The following is a 19,243-nucleotide window of genomic DNA, read 5'->3' as shown; positions in this document are numbered from 1 at the left end:
CACGTGTCACCTTAAAGCAGCTGTTTACAGGAAACGTTCAGTGTAACAATAGGAAAGTTTTGAAAATCATTATCTTTGCACAATCTAGGCAAAAGCAAAATTCGCTCTGGAACATCTTTATTTTGCATTTTATTATATGTTTTAATGTTACAGGATTGGATAATTTAATGCATTATTATGCTTTTCATAAAAAGTATGTTTTGCATGAATTACCAACCACTGGTAAAATATTGCTATTTATGGAGCTCAGTTTGGGGAATACGATAGAATTTCTCCTTTTAGGAAAAGTTTAATATTGTATGGATGACTTTCCGCAGAAGGTCTATAACTGTTTTGTCTGTTCAGGGGATGTTGAAATGCTGCACAAACTGGATGTAAGTCAACTGTGCGATCGCCGTATAGCAACGGTAGCCAAAATTCAAGTTGGTGAGTGTTTTCTGTTTCATCGAAATGCAAGCCCCGCTGTAATTGTTTGTGTCACCGTTGGTGATGAGGAAGGCTCATGTGGCAAATCTCTGAAGGTGGACCCCTGTGGCAGCTAAACTCAGAAGGAAAGTTTAAGATGAGGCTTTTGAACTGCAAGATTTGCTAATATCTCAGTGAAGTCAAATTTCAAAGTCCGAAGAGAATGGAGAAGAAAAAAATAATGGGGTGGTGGGGAGTGGGTGGGGGAGGAAGGAATGGCAAGCAAATGTCCAGATTTTTTATTCTTTTAGATTTTAGTATATCCAATTTTTTTTCAAATTTCACCTCGCAGAAGGAAGCTATTTGACCCAATTCAGTTTGCCATAATCGTAGACGATTTAGGGTAAAAAAAAAGATTAGTTCCAAGAAATCGTTTTATGTACTGTATTTAGTTCCTTTTGTTTTACTAACCAAATGGAGAGGTGAACCTGTGGTGTTGTCCATGGCATTTTTTTGTATAAAATGACAACTTGATTTATGTTCCTTTCCAACTTTAACATTGACATGCAAATTTGGAATTTTGTAAAATTGAAGTTAATATTGTACAAAATATAATTTAGGACATGAGCGATGATGTTTTATGATGTGTTTGGTAAAATGTGATCTATAATGTATTTAGAACAATTTAAAACTTAACTAAATTTGTTTCATTTTGTCTGTTCAACAGATTTCATAACGTATGTAGTGGAGCCTCTTTTTGCAGAGTGGTCAAGATTTTCCAACACCATTCTGTCACAGACTATGCTTGGACACCTGAGGTTGAATAAAGCTACCTGGAAGGAAATACTGCATCCACAGGCCACCGGTGGAAATGTCACAGATGCTACTTACGGAAAAACAAATTAAGACTTATTACCTCAGGAAAGCCAAGAATTTTTATTCTAACCCGACACCCCAATCCACATTCTGCTGGAAATGGACAATGACTTTCAGTTTAAAAGCAGATGAGGATGAATCTTTTTAGATTAAGGGGGTCGAGATTATTTGCAGGCTCAAACTGCCACGGTTGCATGTGTGATCATGCCAACATTAACGTAACTCCATGCTTTCTTCAAAGCATCATATTGCTTCTTTGCCCCTTACCAGGCCTGAACATAAAGCAATATACAAATACCTCAACTGGCTTTTGTGAGACATTGATCACGTAAACTGCAGTGGTGACCAAGCTGAAGAGAATGGGGGGGAGAAGGGAAGGTGACAATATCCCAGAAAAGTTCCAACTACCCTTTTTAATGATTAGTTTGAATGCTGTAATGCAGACTGATACAATTTCTGCACTTAAGGTTCTCTGTGGTCTTATCAGAAGGCTGAAGCATGAAGATACTGAAAAATATTTTGATGCTGGTGCAAGAAGAGTTTTTATTCTCTTCCCACAATTTTGGAGCAACTGAACGCATGCAAAGAAGCCAGTCCTTTTTCTGCCTCAGAGATTTGTTTACAATGCTGTATTTTTGATACCTTTAGTTCTAGTGGTTCTTGCCTTGAAGCATAGTTGAAAAGCAACCACTAATTTGGGATATGCTGTTTGGTAAGAATGTAGAACAAAAACAATGCTGCAGCTCATTTTTAATCCTTGGGACTCCATTTCAGTTTCCATACAAGCCTATCATCTGCCATGGTGTGTGTTCCTTTAGTACACTGTGAATCCAGCCTTCATCTCAGACAATAACCAAGCTTCACTTCAGCAAAGTGTGGGAACATAGTGCTATTGGCTTTTGCCTTTTCTTTGGGGAGAATCAAAGAAAAAAAAAGTTATAAAAACAGATTAGTTAGTGAAGATGATGCATGTTGTTTTCATTCATTCAGAAATGACCTGCACTTATATTGATGTTGGCAGTAGTTCAATATAAATCAGCTAAAGATATTTTCCTGCATTTCTGGAAAAAGTGATTAGAGAAAGTGATAAGTGTCTGCATACCAGGACACACAGTGCCACTTTCATCATCCTATTTTCTTCAGAATGAAGAACATATCTTAATGAGCAGCCAGATTGAAAACACAAACTGTAAACTAGTTACTACAGATGCCTTAAAACTATGCACAAAGCTAAGTGACCAAATCTGTTTTTATTCGGAAAAAAAGTGCATTGTTCCCTTATCCTTTTGCTAGTGAAATTGTACTGCACTGTGGGCCTTGTTTGATGTGAAAAGATGAATTCTTTGTAGTATATTTTAAACTGAAAGCATTCCATTTTGTATTTTGTTTTAAATAGGTTTTGATCATGTACAGTAAGCACACCTGTATTCTGGGTTTGGCTTTTTTCAGTAAAACAAATTGGTGCTTTCTCTTTTTTTAAATTAATTTGTATTTCAAGACTGTTTCAAAAGAATTCTGTTTACAATTTACTGTAACAGCCATTTCTAGGAGATGAAGGCTTCAATGTAAAGGCTTAGGAACATTACCAGGTTATTGGCAGAATTGCCATAATCCATATTTTGATATTTGCCTGTTGCCGTTCAAAGTTTTGATGAATAAAAGAACTTGACATACATTTTGAATGACCCATTTGATCTGTAGAACTTTAACACACTTTGAAATTCAATGTTTTGCTGCACAGCTTGTTCAAATAATTGTGAAGTATCAGAAGTATTTTAAGGGTATTGCCTAAGGCTGGGAGCTGTTGTAAATTTCACGTTTTAAAATATCAACTTCTGTTCTTTGCCCCCCAGTTGTTTGTTTTATATTAACCTTGTCCATTTTACTATATATATGTGGCTGCCAGATTTGTCCATCTGAATCTCACATTGGTAACAGTTGGGCTCCAAATCAATAGCCTAACATTTCAGGCAATCAAAACTAATTCAAACTTTGAGGTTTGGCCTTGTTCCTTTAAAATAATCACATGAAGCCCAAGGCAATTTGTGACTTGTATTCAAGGTGCAGGATGAGTTCTGGGAAAATGAAGCTAGTTGTGGTACTTATTTGAGGCCGCCAGTGTTGTGAGCACTCCTAGCTCTGTTGTATCAGGTCGAGCAAAGCACCCTCTGCTATTCCTGATCTTTAGAACAAATTTCTCCCCACTTCCTGTGCCAACCGTCCACTGCCCTCTCATGCATATATCAGTTGCATTTGTTAACATTATGAACGAGATTGACACTGCAGACATTCCAAATTGCTCAGACATGACTCTCCCCATATATAAGAGCTAGACTTGAATTACATTAATGTTGTGGAGTGCAAGTCAACCTAACCCAGTGTCTTTTGCTCCTTTTCGGGGGTGGGGGGGGGGGGGAGAAGAGGGACAGAAAGCCCAAATCATTGACTAGGACCAATTCTCCAGTATCAGAAATTCAAAACTTAGCACCTCTCCAAGACACAGATGTAAGTTATCAATGTACCAGTTTTACAAATCTAAATGAATTTTCTTGCTTGTTTATGTGTCACATCTAGAAAGGTGATGCTAAGTACTTGTAAATTAACATTTCCAAACACAGTATGAGATTGACAATTTTATTGAGATAAATACATTTTGATGAAAGATTTATTTGTGCAAATGAATAAAACAACCATTTGTGAGGATGCTTTAATAACACTTAAGTTTCTGGCAAATGTTTAACAATAAATGAAACCAATGTAACATTGTGACAAACCATGGAGGTTCACTTGCACAAAATTGAGGATTGATATGGCAAGATGAGACATTGAGTTCTAGATTTTTCGACTTTATATAAATTAACTATCGATATGAATTATTTATGCTCTGTGTTCAGAAAGTAAAACTGGCTTCTCTGTTACTTGGCTGTTTTGTCTTTAGACCATTTCAGTAGGGCCAGAAATTAACATTCAGAAAAAAATCAGTAATCATGTAGTACAGAACACTTGTCCAGCTGCAACCACCATTAGTGATTTGGCTTTCAGCCAATTGTCTTGGGTATCACATGAGCTGGACCCTGCTTTCTCTCCACCCAAGGATATCGTTTAGACAATATGTATCACTTAAGTTGAAGGGTTGAGTGAAGGTAGTGGGATTTGACCCAACATTTTCTGCCTCCCAAGATGGGTAATCAACTGAAAGTGACCCAGGCTATACAGGACTTTAACATCTAATGAATGTTATGCCAGATTGTAATTAATCACATCAAGTTTAATTGCTATTCTTTAGATTTGGCAGTTCAGGTACAACATACTAATGGGCCATTGGCATAAAATCAGGTCTACATTAAATCCAAATCATGGCGTGCCATCAGAAATAGGTGGAGAACAGAGATCAGATAAGTTTCTAGACTATGAGATGGAAGTCAGTTACTTGCTTATTGATCTGTTTGAGGAATAAAATACTGGCCATTGATTAAATACTGTGATGATCTTTTTCATTACAATCTTTCTAAGCTTTAACCTTTAAATCTCAGGCCAGCTTTAACCTTTAGACCGACTACTAAACATTTATACATTTTCTCCTATATTTTGAAAAGGCTAACAGTTTTTGAGGCGGGTATAAATGGTTCATGCACATTTCCAGGATGTGAAATTATGTAACATTTGCTATAAATTTAACAACTTTACACAGATGGTCTAGAAAATTAATCTCACTGGAAGGCATAATTAACTGAACATTAGGCAAAAAAATACTAAAACAAAAATGCTGGATAGCTAAGTATTAGCCACAATTTTTAAAACATTTAATATCAGTGTAGTGATTTAAAAAAAACATGTTCTGGAAGAACAACAACTTGGATTTATGTAACACTCTTCATGCTGGATGGTGTATCGGAACACATAACAGGAATGAAATGAAGAACAGGCATGCTACTTTGGTTCTACCACTCCATTTCTCCCAGCAATGGGAGGGGAAGAGAACTTCAATTGTGGAGTCTGAAATGGGCTGATCTACCTTATTTTCAATTCTGGAATTTCTTTTAAGACAGATCTTTTAATCCATTTCCCTGCATTTTCTCCATATCCCTCATACCCATTTTGGGCCTTCACTTAGAGTAAACAGAAATTGGTATGGCTACCTAAATTACCTTTTCCCTATTGTGAACATTTCCCCAAATAACTCTTACTATCCAATTCTATTGTTTTTGTCTTTTAAGATATTCTTTCCTTGTTTTCTCAGGGATTGGATTATATTCTGCTTTCCCTTAACTTCACAAATTCTGTGAAGTGTTAAGCATTGATTGGTCCAAACAACCTCTCCTACATGTTATTTGTACAAGCAATAAAATTATTTAAAAGCATATTGATGCATACAGATATTTATAGCAAATATGAGGATGAAAGAAAATACATAAGCGATCCAATATAAAACATATGGTTACTGGTGAATGGCAGCTTTCATATTTATAAGTGAGAAATTACACTTTATTCCAAGATGAATACTTAGTGAATTCTTGCAGCCAGAATGTAGTGTACTTCCAGGACAAAGTGGTTGGGGAATACCAACAGCTGCAGTGTAGTTGTACATTAAAAAATACACCAAATTTCAATTTAGAAATATACTGGCAGTTTTTGGTAAAATATGAATAGCTTGTATCTTTATATAGCACCCTTCAAAACAGGAGTCTCGGAATCCTGTGAAGCACCACTTTAAAAGCCCTTTCAAAAACTTTTTAGCTTTTCAGCACAATAATACTGAATTTGATTTGCATTCCTATCCACATGCAATTACTAATTGCAAACATTTATGAAATCCAATGATGACTGTGCTGCTGGAGTGGGGTGAGGAACACTGTCCAGGCAGGGAAGGTGGGGATAGATAAAAATTCTGGAGATCCTGCTCCATTATCTTTGGTGATTAGGGAATGTCTTCCATGGCTTTTCATCAGAAGGTGGTATGTGGGGTTGAAGCTCACAGTGGTGATGATATTCTGATGTATGGAATACTCCATATCTTAGTTGTGTAGGTTCAGCACAGAAACAAACCTCAGGGCCTTTACTTCAGCATTTACATATTTTTTGAGCAACCTTGCCCTCCTCCCACCCCAAAAAGGATGCAATAATAAATTTTAAAATCATCTGATTTTTAAAAAGGATCCAGTTACGAGTGCTTGTTTCAGGATAGGTGCACAACTGAATTTCTACCCACTTAAGGCTGGGTAATTTGATCACACATTCTGTAGATAATAAATGGTAAATATAAAGGCGGAAGCAAAAGTAATATGAAACACTTGAGTGTGTCTAAAACAACTAATACAGTGAAGCCTCATTATAAGACGATAGTTGGGATCCATAAAATCCTGTGAGCCAGCCATTCCTCTGCTAAAAACTGGCCAACCTTTGGGTTGTCAGGACACAATCTATGTTGTTTCCTGTGCCAGGAAGTGGCATTAGCAGCGACCTAATGGCATCAGCCATATTTTAATGCAGGAGACAGCCTGTTGTGTGCAATCCAGTAACGGGATCCACACTTCATTCACAATAATAATCCTTGCATTTGATATATCGCTTTTCACGCCTTCTAGACGTCCCAATGCGCTTCAGAGAATATACTGTAGTGAAATGACTATATTTGTGGGCAAACGCGGCAGCCAATTGCGCACAGCAATGTCCCACAGACAGTCGTGGATTGAAAATGACCAATTTTTTTTTTTTTTTTGAGGGATTATTATTATTAGAACTCGAACTTATTATTACTAGAACTGAACCCGCTTTATAACAAAGCAGGTTTTAAAGGCGATCTACTTAGTTACTCCTTTCTGCTACCGATGGAACTTTACACAAATATGTAATAACATTAAAAATTGATTACAGGAATGTTTTCTGTTGTGGGTATATGGATACTATCCTCTGCCACAAGGAAATAAGCAAAAGTTAAATTCATATTTTTACCAGATTTTACACATATATGCTTATGTAAAACTACAGAAAATTACTGTAACAGCTTCAAGCAATGAAGTCTGAGGAGAACAAAACTCTGGAGAATAAGTACACTATTTTCTTTACAAAAGTCTTTCTTCTTACTTTGCTTCTAATCAAGATTTTGCTAGCAATAACTTCCGTTTTCCTGCTGGCTTCAGCATGTGCTGTCCAAACTAGTAAAAAGAGAAAAGAGACGAGCATTATACCAAAGCTTCTTGATTTCCCATTTGCTCCATTAAACAGCATAAGTTACAATACATTAGAGGATAACATTTTTAAAAAATTGCAGTTGATTTAGCACGCTTCACATCCGGAGAACATTTCAAAGCACTTCACAGGATTCGCTGTGAAATGATTGTGTATTATTGTAGGAAGCATGGCAGCCAATTTAGACACAGCAATGACAAATTTTATATGGGGGATTGCTGCCTAGTAACTGGGAGAAACTGCCTTCTCTTTTTGAATCTTTTAACATCCATCTGAAAAGGCAGACAGGGCCTCAGTTTAACATCTCATTTGAAGGACGACACCTCTAACTCTGTATCAAAGTATCTGCCTAGGCTGTGAATTCAAAGGTTGGCAGATTCACCCAGAAGTTACGGTAAAGGATCGTACTCAAAAATCCATTTGCCCCAGGTCACTGGAATGTGTCCTAGCAGCCAGATTATAGAGCAGCATTTGCAGAGATTTCAGAGTGGCTCTCAAGTCTCTTTGTAGGGAAACTCCACAAAAAGATGGAAAAATCAAACCGATTAATGAAAAAAAAGTTTCTAATTGTTGTGAACCAAAGGAAATCTAAAGTAATTCTAAGGTTCTGAATAAGCCAAGCTGCTGAAAGTTGCCCTAAATAATTACACTTACGTTTGGAGGTTCTGCAGTTTCCATGAAGTCAGACTTTGAAAACTGGCTTTCAATTTCACAACTATCATTCTTGTAGCGATGTGCAAATTTTCGTTTCAAAGCTGCCGCTATGAGTGCAGTTGGATCTACTGAAGACTGATCTGGTTTGACCTTTAAATCATTCACTGATCTGCAATGAAAAGAAAGTTTTCACATTACCATATTTCAATATCATAACTGGTAAATCAATATAATTTTAGAAATTCTATCAAACAAAATTGGCATTGTAAACCCTCCATAGCGTTGGAATCCAATGGATTAGAACAAAACGGGTCTGCATTCGTTTTCATTCCCAGAGAAATGCAGATCTATGGCAAATTGGTCTTAGACTTTGTATTACAAGGTTGGGTAATCCTATCAAAACCAAGTGTATTTTCCGGCACTACCTGACAGACAATTCATTCATCAACCGAATGGAGAAATACACTATTTTAATCCCTACCTTATATCTCCTTCATTCTCCCTGCATTTCAAAATATTCATTCTCTGTCCTAAATGGTATATATGGGTAAGTTGTCACTTTTGCTTTGGTTATGTCAAGTCCATTTGGCTGGTTAAACTTTATATCAAATGCCTGGCTGCAATCTGCTTTTTGAATATGCTCAGGCTCTTCTAAACTGCATCAATTCCTGCTAAAATCCAAATCCCTCAAATGGGTCAAAGTTACCACAAATAAAACACATTTCAATGAACTTAAAGACACTAGTACAATAAAGTAACACTTATATGGTGCCTTTTACGTCAGGAGGACATTTCAAAGTGTTCGACAATTCTGGTTGGGCATTGGAATTGCAGGTGGGAGCTGAAAAGGGTAAGGAGCTGAAAGATGACTGAAAGCACAAAGAGGTGCATTTAGAGGCAGGCCTTGAATGAGGGGAGGAAAGGAAGCAGCAAGTTAGAGGGACCTGGGAATGGAGTTACAGAGAGCAAATACCAAGTGGCTGATTATGGGGTGGATAGAGTGGAAGAAGTGGAATAGGCCAGTGGCTTAGAGAAGAGAACATCCAAGTTGGTCAGGGTGAAGGAGGCTAGTGGTAGGGTGGGTAAAACATGGGAGAGATTTAAATAAAAGAATGAGGATCCTGAACTCCATCCCCTGGGGATGGGGAGCCAGTCGAGCCATGCAAGGATGGGTGTGATAGGCTCACTGAGCTTGGTACAGGAGAGGACATGAGAGAGGCAGGGCAGCAGAATGGATCCTATTGATTTTCGACCCAAGGAAATCCTTCATCTCCTTGCATTTAGAGTTGGAGGAGAACACAGGTTGAGCATGGGAAGGTGAGCGAAGGAGGGAGTTAGTGGCAGAGAAGACGAGACTGTTATTGTCTTTTTTCAGGATAATCCTAGATAGGTATCAAGAAAATAAATTATAATACACACTTCTTCACAGACCGCAGTTTCACTTTGTTTATGTCTTTCAAAATATCCAACATGTTTGGCATGGTTTGCTGCTGAGGCATGGTTAGATTTTGATCACTGTCAGCTCTCTTTCCTCTTCGTTCTTTGATGAGGTCGATTGCAGACATACTCTGCTGGAAAGGCGGTGGAGGTGGGAGTGGCGGCGGAGGTGGTGGTGGTGGTGGAGGAGCAAGTGCACAGAGAGGAGCAGCACCAGGTGTCACTAGAACAGAGTTAATGAAGTTAAATAAGAAATTAATTTATTTGCCTTTGACTCGCCTTCTACAAGTCACCTACAAATTAGATGTAATCCACATTTTTCATGCTAACCAAAATATTATTGACAAAAAAACCATATTTTTCTATTTCACTTTATTCTTGAAACCAACTTATAAAATACTATAACCTTATCCAATTAAGTTAAAATAATTTATAAATTGAGAAGCCAGGCAACATTATAACTCCATGGTATTATATACAATTATATATATATATATATATCATTGACTCAAGCACCTTCAGATCCTTTTCTACAAGAATTAGCTTAGAAGGCAAATCGGGAAATCAATTTCTTTAGATACTTGTCATATAACATATACATAGGCTATATAAAGCAATCTGAACAAATAGGAAGGCTTGATGGTTGATTGGCACTACCTTACTTTATAATGCCAATCCCAAATTCCCTATCTGACAGAATTAGCCCAAATATTTGCAGTTTAAACTGATATTTGAACAGAATTTTTTTAAACAAATTAGGGAAATGTATTCTATCATGGAAAATTGATTATTTGTGAATTTCAAGGTCTCCTTTGTTGACATCTATAGAAAGATAATTGCTACAAAGCTGGGATTGGTTGAGATCCATTGTACTTACCTGCTGAAAGACTGTTCTTTTCCTGTATAGTCACAATCATGGCGATCTGTTCTCGTAATTTAGCAAGTTCATTTTCCAATACATTGATTTTTTGTAGTGCTTCATCATTAGCTAATGTGGGAGTTGCAGGTTCTAGTTCATTTTTTGGTGAGGAAACGATTCTGCTAATGGATCCTGCAATACATGGAGTAGTTTGCTGTGTAAGCTCAGCACATATCGGTCGAACCTCAGATCTGTGGGTGCAGAAAACAGGAAGTAATATAGTAATATAGTAAGTTAAAGGCTATACTGTACAGAAATCAATGGAATGGTTTGCTTAACAGGAACATTTATAGTGGTATAAATTTTCCACCCTTTATAGGCTCAATTGTTAGCCAGCATTCTGTAACTTTGCACTTAAAGTGGCAGCAACTATTTGCATATAATTAGGGCGTGTGATGAACAATGGGAACCATTGGTATAGAAGAAGAAACTGGTCTGCCAATAGTTACATTCCCTGTATTGCACACATATATGTCCGTGCATTTGATAAGATAGCTGGTGCATTTTACTGCCGTGCACCTTTTAGACTTCCCCCACAATGGATACATCCATTAACATGTCTATTTGGAATCAGTAAACAGTTGCAGTTGCTTCTGTAGTGTGCTGTTTAGGAGGATGTTGGGTATCAGCTCGAAGGAATGAGTGACCAACATGAATACTGAGAACAGGGTATGTACTTTCTGATTTTTTTTAATATATGGGCTTGCCTTGTCGTTTAGGTAATTATTAATATCACTTCATGTGGTTAATTAGTGAAAATCAAGGAGATTAGGATTGATGAGCAGACGCCATCAACTCTTAGCATTGTCAATCAGTTTTTAAAATTGGTGTTGGGCTCATTGTATGAAATGCAAGTAAACTCATAGCTTTGATTGTTACGGTAGAGGTGGTAGCTTTCCTGCCAATTTTTTGGGGGATTTTAAAACCCTTTGAAATCTAAACCTACAAAAAATAGGGTCAACATCCTTCTATTGTGTCTATTTAATAATAAACCCTTACATTTGATACAAATGACTTCTCAAAGCACTTCACAGGATATAATGTAACGTGAACTTACATGAACCTTGTAAATGATTCACCTTCATCACCAACAATCCAGCCGACATCAGCAAGGGAAGCAACGGCCCTTTCTTTCACATCTCCTGATTTCTGATTAGTCTGGTCACCTTCTCCAAACGCATGGAAAAGCTATAAAATGTAATAAATCAATGGTTATTCAGTTCTCACGAACAAAAAGATAAACACCATCCCTACATAATACAGTAAAACCTGGCATTGGAGCCATTTGGGCTGACAAATTTTAATGGGTTGAAAGGTATGTTTTGGAGCTAAGGCTAAAAAATCCAATTATTTTTTAAAGGTGACTTGTGAAAGGATTATTCTGTCATAGGCCATACAATTATTCAAATAAAATGCATCTTGGACACATTTCTTTACAATAATCTTTAAGATTTAAAATATTCTTCATTTGGCATGAATGAACATGACAGGCATAGGAAATCAGTGAGATACCCGTCTCTTTAACACGTCTCCATGCAGGAATATGATCATATTTCACTGTATTACAATGATCATCTCCAATGGACTTAATTGTACTTTTTCCCCCCAACTTCATTAGCCATATTTTGGTGAATGTCATGGGTATGATTTTGAAGGTTCAATTTTCTCATCTGGTATCTCACAGCTATGGTTAAATCTTTTTTGCCTTTCTTACATCAGGACAGCAGGAAATGTTTTCAGGATAAAGAAACATGAACAAAATACAGAGTGGAAGGCACTGAAGAACAAAATGCTTATTTGAAACCAAAGGCACAAGAAATTATTGAAATTCACTAAAAACAGAAGGAAAAGGATGATAGAAATTTTTGACATGATTAGCAACAGAATCGTATGATTGAATGAAAGGTAGATAGAAAGTACGATGTAAAATAAAACAAGAGGAGAGTGATTGGAACAGAGCTTTATGGAACTCCACTGAGTCCCGCAATGACCTATCCTACTCAGTCACTCTTCTCCACAGCTCCCCCTCCTCCACTCTCGATTCCCTTGCTCCCCTCTCTTCCCGAACCATCTCTTATTCACGCAAGTCACTATGGTACACCGGCCACCTCTGCTCCCTTAAAGCACAGGTGGGTGACACTGAACGCACCTGACTTAAATCAAACTTAACTGTCCATTGGCAGATCTGGCTGGACCTTATCAAATCTTACCGCTCCTCCACTAAATCGTCGTTCTACTCCAAAACAATCTTGGAGGCCAAGGACAACCCCAAGCTCTTCTTCTCCATCACCAACCAGCTTCTCCGCCCACCCTCTCATGCCTCGCCCATCCTCACTTCAAATGCCAACTGTGAGGCGATGCTGGACTTCCTCAGAGAGGTATGGTTGGGTGTCATCCCCATACATGTGGAAGTTGACCCCATGTCAGCGGATAATGCCAACAAGAGGGAGCATATAGATATAGACCAGGGATCCCTCTGCCTCCTTGACCTGTCTGCTGCCTTTGACACCTTCGACCACTCTATCCTCATCCACCGCCTCTCCTTTCACATCAACCTTCATGGCTCTGTCCTTGACTGGTTCAGATCGTACCTCTCACACCGCCTCGCCTCCACTTCATCTCTACAAACGGTTTCTCCTCTAGCCCCTGCATCGTCTCATGTGGCGTTCCTGAGAGCTCTGTCCTTGATCCCCTCCTCTTCAATATCTATATGCTCCCTCTACTTCTCTGCCTCCACTTGACTCCAGGACCATTGCTGTCCTGACAGAATGTCTGTCAAATGTCTTTCAAGTCCTGGATGAGAGCTAATTTTCTTCAGTTGAACATCAACAAGACCGAGGCCCTCCTGATTGGTTCCTGTCAGCACCTCCACACCTCAGGGTTGACAGCATCACCATCCAGGGATGCACACTCCACCTTACTAAGCCAGTCTGGAACCTTGGCATTTTGTTTGACTCTCAACTATCCTTTCTACCCCACATCTGTGCGATGACCCACTCTGCCTTCCCCCACCTGCGCAACATAGCCCGGCCCCGCCACTCTCTCACACTGCAGGCCGCTGAAACCCTCACACGCAGTTTCATTACATCGAGGTTTGACTATGCAAACTCCCTGCTTGTCGGCCTCCCCAACTCCTCCCTCCATAGGCTGCAGATTATCCAGAACTCTGCAGCCCATGTCCTCTCCAGCACCAGGCTCCGTGACCCTATCACCCCCATCCTTGCCCGACTCCACTGGAGGATACAGTTCAAGATCCTGGTCCTCACCTTCAAAGCCCTGAATGGTTTTGCTACCCCCTAACGCCCTACCAACCTGCTAGCTCCCTCCGCTCAGTGAGCTCCAGCCTGCTTCAGGTCCCCGGCCTCGCTCGCCCCACTTATGGCGGGTGGGTCTTCTGCCACTCTGTCCCCACCCTCTGGAACTCCATCCTGCAAGGCTTCAGCCTTGCACCCTCCCTTGGCTCCTTCAAGACCCATCTCAAGACCCTCCTCTTCGACCGTGCTTTCGATCGCCCTGCTTCCCCACTTGCCCTCCACCCTCCCCAATCCCAACCTCCAACTTGAGTCCGAAACTCTGTCTGTCCGGCGCCTTGGGACTTCCTCCTGATATGAAAGACGCTATACATATGTAATTTTGTTGTTGTTGTTGTTGTTGTTGAGTCCCACTGTTTGACTTTGCAAAATTTAGATGGAGAGTAGAACTTCTAACAGCTGGTGTGCAAGCCCAAGTGACGAGTTACAAGATTCATAGTACACAAAGCAAACTGCTAAAATTAAGGCATCTCATTGCTTTCAATGATATAAAGCACTCGAGCTCAATGATATTATCACACCAGAGTAGAATTCATTTTAAGTCAAACACTTAAAAACCCTTGTGAAACCAACCACCAGAGTCCAAAAGCATTTTTTTCCTGCTCAAAATATTCAACCTGAACTGTATGCCAGAGACATAAACACTTTGGTCTCAAAAGTAACACATCAATTTTGTGAAAACAATTATGCAGATAAAAAACAAAAAGGTTTAATGAAGTTTCAATTTCAAAACAATCATAGATAACTAACCTTCATTTGGTGCAATGTATAGTCCAATCATAATGCGAACAAAGCTATCAAAAAGGAAAAAGAAAGAGGATAGAGGAAAAGACTTGCCAGAGCAGAAAATAGCCACAGGTAACATCCAGAGGTTTCAGAAGAGCAGTATGTCTTAACTACTGATCTACAACACAGTAAATACATTATCCTTACATGACAAGTATTTTGAAATCACAGATCTAAATCATTGCCTTCTTCCTAGCATATAATTGTGATACAAGGTCAATCTGTCATAGCAAGGTTTGTACAGTTCCCTCTAATGGACAGAGCTCTCTTAAGTTTGAAGTACCCACAGGTTATTATAAACATTAATCCTTGCATTTGATATAGCACCTTATTGTGTCTTCAAGATGTCTCAAAGCACTTCACAGAATGTGGCAACCAATTGCACAGTAGTGCCCCACAAACAGTCGTGGATTGAATGACCAAATTGTTATTTATTCATTTTTGGAGGGATTATTAACTCCCGGAAAAGTGATCTGCCAATCAACTAACAACTGGGATCCTACTTAATATTAGGTAAACAGGCGTATAGTAAGGAAATTTGCGTAAGGTTTCGCCTCATAAACTTGCTTATCGGCCTTCTCAATTCCTCCCTCCACAGGCTGTAGATAATACGGAGGCTGTAGATAATACGGAACTCTGCAGCCTGTGTCCTCTCCCGCACCAAACTTTGTGACCCCATCTCCCCCATTCTCGCCCGACTCCATTGGCTCCCTATCCTTAAGAAGATCCCGTTCAAGATCCTGGTCCTCACCTACAAAGCCCTCCATGGCCTCGCCCCACCTCTGTGACCTCCTAACCCCCTACCAACCTGCCTGCTCCCTCCGCTCAGCCGACTCCGGCCTGCTCCACGTCCGCCGCCCCACCATTGGCGGGAGAACCTTCAGCCACTTGGCCCCCAACCTCTGGAATTCCATCCCCCAAACACTCCGCCTCGCCCTCTCCTTAGCCTCCTTCAAGTCCCGCCTCAAGACCTCTTCTAGCATGCCATCAGCCACCCCCCTTTCCCTCCCCTCCCACCACCTGACCCCAGCTTGGGTCTGACATTCTGTACACTGTCCAGCACCTTGGGACGTCCTCCCGACATGAAAGGCGCTATACAAATGTAATCTTGTTGTTGTAGAAGTACAAGTTGTACAAACCACATTTAAAAAATGTAGGATGTAACTGTAGCCAAAGAGGAAAAATTGTAGATCAGTTTCTCCTAGATTTTATTCCAATGCTCCCACGTTTTTTTCCTCCCTTACTCATAACACAGACCACTTTCAACCGAGAGGGCAGACCAGTTGCTGATACAGATCATGAGCCAGCTACATGAAATTCTACTAAAGTAGCATGTGGGATTGGATCTCAGATATTCTGTGCATCTCATCCATATAGAATATGATAGGAACAAACCAGTGTTCTGCAATTCTATGATAATAAATAATAATCCTTGCATTTGATATAGCGCTTTTCACGTCTTCTCGATGTCTCAAAGCGCTTCACAGAATAGACTGTAAAGTGAATTGACCGTATATTTGTTGGAGGAATATACTACAACATATTGACATTTATCTATGCCTTGTGATTTAATAATGAGCCTGGACTATTTTCCACACATGTGATAATATCTAGCCAATTTAAATGAAGCTACCTTACCTGAAATTGAATCCTGGGGCATGGGCTAAGTGGCAGGCTGGTACCTATTCTCCGAATAATACTGCGAGATGAACCGTATGGCTTCTTTGACCCAAACAGCTGCACCTGAAAATAAAAATATTTGTTTTTAAAGATATAAAAGAATTTGTTACATTTTAGCCATTATCAGCGCTTTGGGATGTCCTCCCAACGTGAAAGGTGCTATACAAATGTAATCTTGTTGTTATTCTAAATTTGGAAACTAGGTGAAGGGTCAAATAACGTTCTACATATTAGCATACGTATAACCATCTTTGTTAGCCTGGTTCAGTTGGTAGCATTCTCGCTTCGAGTCAGAAGGTTGTGGGTTCAAGTTTAAAATGATGTAGATTGTAGAAGAGATGGCTGGAGGTAAGAAGTTAGACAAAACTAGTCAGGAACAAAAATGATGAAATATCATATAATGACAATGTCTTAGTAGGATACTATGCCAGCCCATCAAAGGCTGTGTAGAGATCCAAGCCATTGACAAATATTATGAGTGTTCCAAGAGCAGAGTGGGAAACTTAATAAAAAGACAGTAAGCATGCATGATCAAACAATAACCACCATCATGGGTTTGGTAGGAGCTCTCAAGGGTGATGGATAATTTGAGAGACAACGCCTATAAGTATAAAAGTCTTGGGGGTAGTTTGAAGGGAAGAGAGGCACATTTCTTACGTGAATACCAGAAAAAGGCAGCAGTAGTTTAAATTGTTAACAAGTTAGCTCTCATTGATTGGGTGTGGTTTGTCTAGCAATGAGTCACCAAAACTGTAATAAGAGTTCAGACTGGAGATGAGAAAAAGATCCAGGAGATTCATTGCATTGCTCAGCCAAATCAGGAATCCGAATAAGGTAATTAAGATCATTCAACATGCCATGAGCTCAGCATAAGTGCCTGCCTGAAATAGAACAGCAAAGCAGAACTAGTTGATGGTAACCACTGAAATCATCAAGAATTATGATTTTAGAAGTAGAGCATTTAAAATTAATAATCAATGTCACTAGACAGAAATGTACTGAAGAATTATCCAGTTTAGGAGCACAAAAAAGGGAGCAGCTACATTTAGGGAACAGTTATACTTTTAACCTCACTGAATTCCAGGTCAGTCGGAGCAAATATAAGCACCCAACACCTTCTTTGGGTGAGAAGTTCGAGCAAAAAGAGTGTGAGGGGAATGAAAGTAGAGAAGAAAGTGAATTTAATGGAGACTTATAACACACACACACAGATAATTGCAGATTGAAGCTACCTGTATTAATGCATCATTTATATGAATAAGTTTATTTATGGAACCCCATAGACATTTATAGATAGATAAAGAGCTCTGGGGCACTGCATGAATACAATTTGTTGTTGTTATCAATAAAGTTAGAAACAAAGTTAAATTCAAATTGTAAGATTTGTGTCACCTTTCCGATGTTTCTTAACAGGACTCTTCAATAAGAAATCTGATTTATGCAAATAGGGTTTCCTTCCAGTAACTGGAAGTAGCTCACAGGGGCTGTGAAGCAGACTAGTGTTTGCTGAATGGAGTGAATAATGGGCTATAGGGCCGTAAAGGTAGGGTGCGGCGAATCCACGGAGGCACTTAAAGGGAAGGGTGAAAATTCTGAATTTGATTTGCTGGAAGATGGGGAAAATGGAGCTGAGCGAAAAAGCAGTTGATGGACCTGCAGAGTGTGGTGCAGGAGACCTACAAAGTAGGATCCTTGGAAATTCAACTGCACTGTAAATTCTGACTGGATTTCTTATTACCAAATTGTTGTTTGAAATGTAGCTTAGTGGTTAGAGCACTCGCCTCGCAAGCGAGAGGCCCTGGGTTTGATTCCCAGCAAGACGAAACGTTGGGCAAGTTTCCTTACTCCACACGCGTCTGTTCATCTGGCAGTAACTAGGAACCCGTTTGTTAGTTGATTGGCAGATTGCTTTTCCTGGGATAATTATCACATCAGAATAATTAAAAAAAATAAATAATTTGGTCACTCAATCCACATTTGTTTGCGGGACACTGTGCGCCATTGGCTGCCGCGTTTCTCGAAGACGTGATAAGGCGCTGTGTCAAATGCAAGGATTATCAAATACAAGGATAATAAATGCTGCAAATTAAGATCCCGATTTTACAGAACAGAGGGACAATTGTACGAGATTAGTGTTTTACTTACCGAATCCATTGCCACTCCGGCGTATTCCGTCATCGTTCTAATCATTTGAATGAGGAGTAAAAACATTTATAACTGCACCAGAAGGTTACCATCCTCAGGAAGTGTACCCGTGCCAAAGCGGGAGCTTGGAAGCCATTATATATTATAGCCCCTATGAAAGAAAAGAGACACATTTTCGTCAAATTCAAAAATCTCCTAAAGGGGCAGTGAATGAGTCATCCGGACAGACTGACACACACACAGACTCACCACCACGATCGGCCTCATCATCCACTGCCGACATTGCACACACACAAACAGAGACAACAAACACATCGGAGACCGATCACGTCGCCGCGGGTCCTCCGGCCATCGCCGCCAAGAGGTACAGGACAGCGCTGTCCAATCCCGCTGCCCCCCCTCCGCCTTCCCCGGGGCGGGGGGGGTTCGTGGTCCAGCCCCCGCCGCCGATGCCAGACCGGACACCTCTCTCCGCGGGCCGCACGCCACCTGCGCACATCACCCTCTCCATCCCCGGGATCAACAGCGTAAAGACTCTTTACCTCCCGCCCGGCGCTAATCACGGCCAGTGTTATAGGCGGCTCTGGTTACTTTGCTCCACTCTCTCTCTCTCTCTCCCCCGGTGCCCCCCCTCCCCGGTGCCGGCGCTGTACTCACCTCTTTCTCTCTCGGCGGCGGCGCTAACTGTCAGCCGCGAGACCCCGGTGACGCTGCTTCCGGTGTGTCTCAGCCAATCAGAAGCGGCGGCGGCACCAACCGCCCACAGAACCTGCAAACATTCAAACACTGCCCCTCTCCCCCCCCCACCGTTGCTGTTGTTGTTTACAAAACAAAGTTGTCT

The 19,243-nt window shown here is 40.1% G+C and overlaps 2 protein-coding genes across 7 annotated transcripts in view; one reads left to right on the top strand and one right to left on the bottom strand.

The window, feature by feature from the left end:
- Positions 1–2,956, top strand: part of pde7a (phosphodiesterase 7A) — a 45,824-nt gene extending 42,868 nt beyond the window's left edge. For all 3 annotated transcript variants that reach the window (XM_007896745.2, XM_007896744.2, XM_042331935.1), the window contains 2 exons: positions 346–426; positions 1,133–2,956. In XM_007896745.2, coding sequence (XP_007894936.1) covers positions 346–426; positions 1,133–1,311 — 260 coding nt within the window. In that variant the 3' untranslated portion in view covers positions 1,312–2,956. The remainder of the gene's footprint in view (positions 1–345; positions 427–1,132) is intronic.
- A 4,026-nt stretch (positions 2,957–6,982) lies between these two features.
- mtfr1 (mitochondrial fission regulator 1) lies at positions 6,983–19,114 on the bottom strand. 4 transcript variants are annotated; one of them, XM_007896741.2, is made up of 8 exons: positions 18,945–18,969; positions 18,403–18,553; positions 16,216–16,320; positions 11,538–11,668; positions 10,439–10,671; positions 9,544–9,784; positions 8,125–8,293; positions 6,983–7,436 (listed from the first exon to the last, which is right to left on the bottom strand). In XM_007896741.2, exons 2-8 carry the CDS (start codon positions 18,466–18,468, stop codon positions 7,377–7,379), a joined length of 1,005 nt encoding a protein of 334 aa, XP_007894932.1. In that variant the 5' UTR covers positions 18,469–18,553; positions 18,945–18,969; the 3' UTR covers positions 6,983–7,376.
- Positions 19,115–19,243: the final 129 nt, after the last annotated feature.

This window comes from Callorhinchus milii, unplaced genomic scaffold (genome assembly GCF_018977255.1).
Source record: "Callorhinchus milii isolate IMCB2004 unplaced genomic scaffold, IMCB_Cmil_1.0 Scaffold2, whole genome shotgun sequence".
NCBI classification, from domain to species: domain Eukaryota; kingdom Metazoa; phylum Chordata; class Chondrichthyes; order Chimaeriformes; family Callorhinchidae; genus Callorhinchus; species Callorhinchus milii.
Note: the sequence above shows the minus strand (reverse complement) of the source record. Positions and strands in the feature narration are given on the sequence as shown.

Coding starts and splice junctions, on each gene's coding strand:
- mtfr1 (XM_007896741.2), bottom strand. CDS start 18,468: ATGTTTTTACTCCTCATTCAAATGATTAGAACGATGACGGAATACGCC. Junction 16,321..18,402: donor CCGGAGTGGCAATGGATTCG/GTAAGTAAAACA, acceptor TTTTATTTTCAG/GTGCAGCTGTTTGGGTCAAA. Junction 11,669..16,215: donor GCCCCAGGATTCAATTTCAG/GTAAGGTAGCTT, acceptor TACATTTTATAG/CTTTTCCATGCGTTTGGAGA.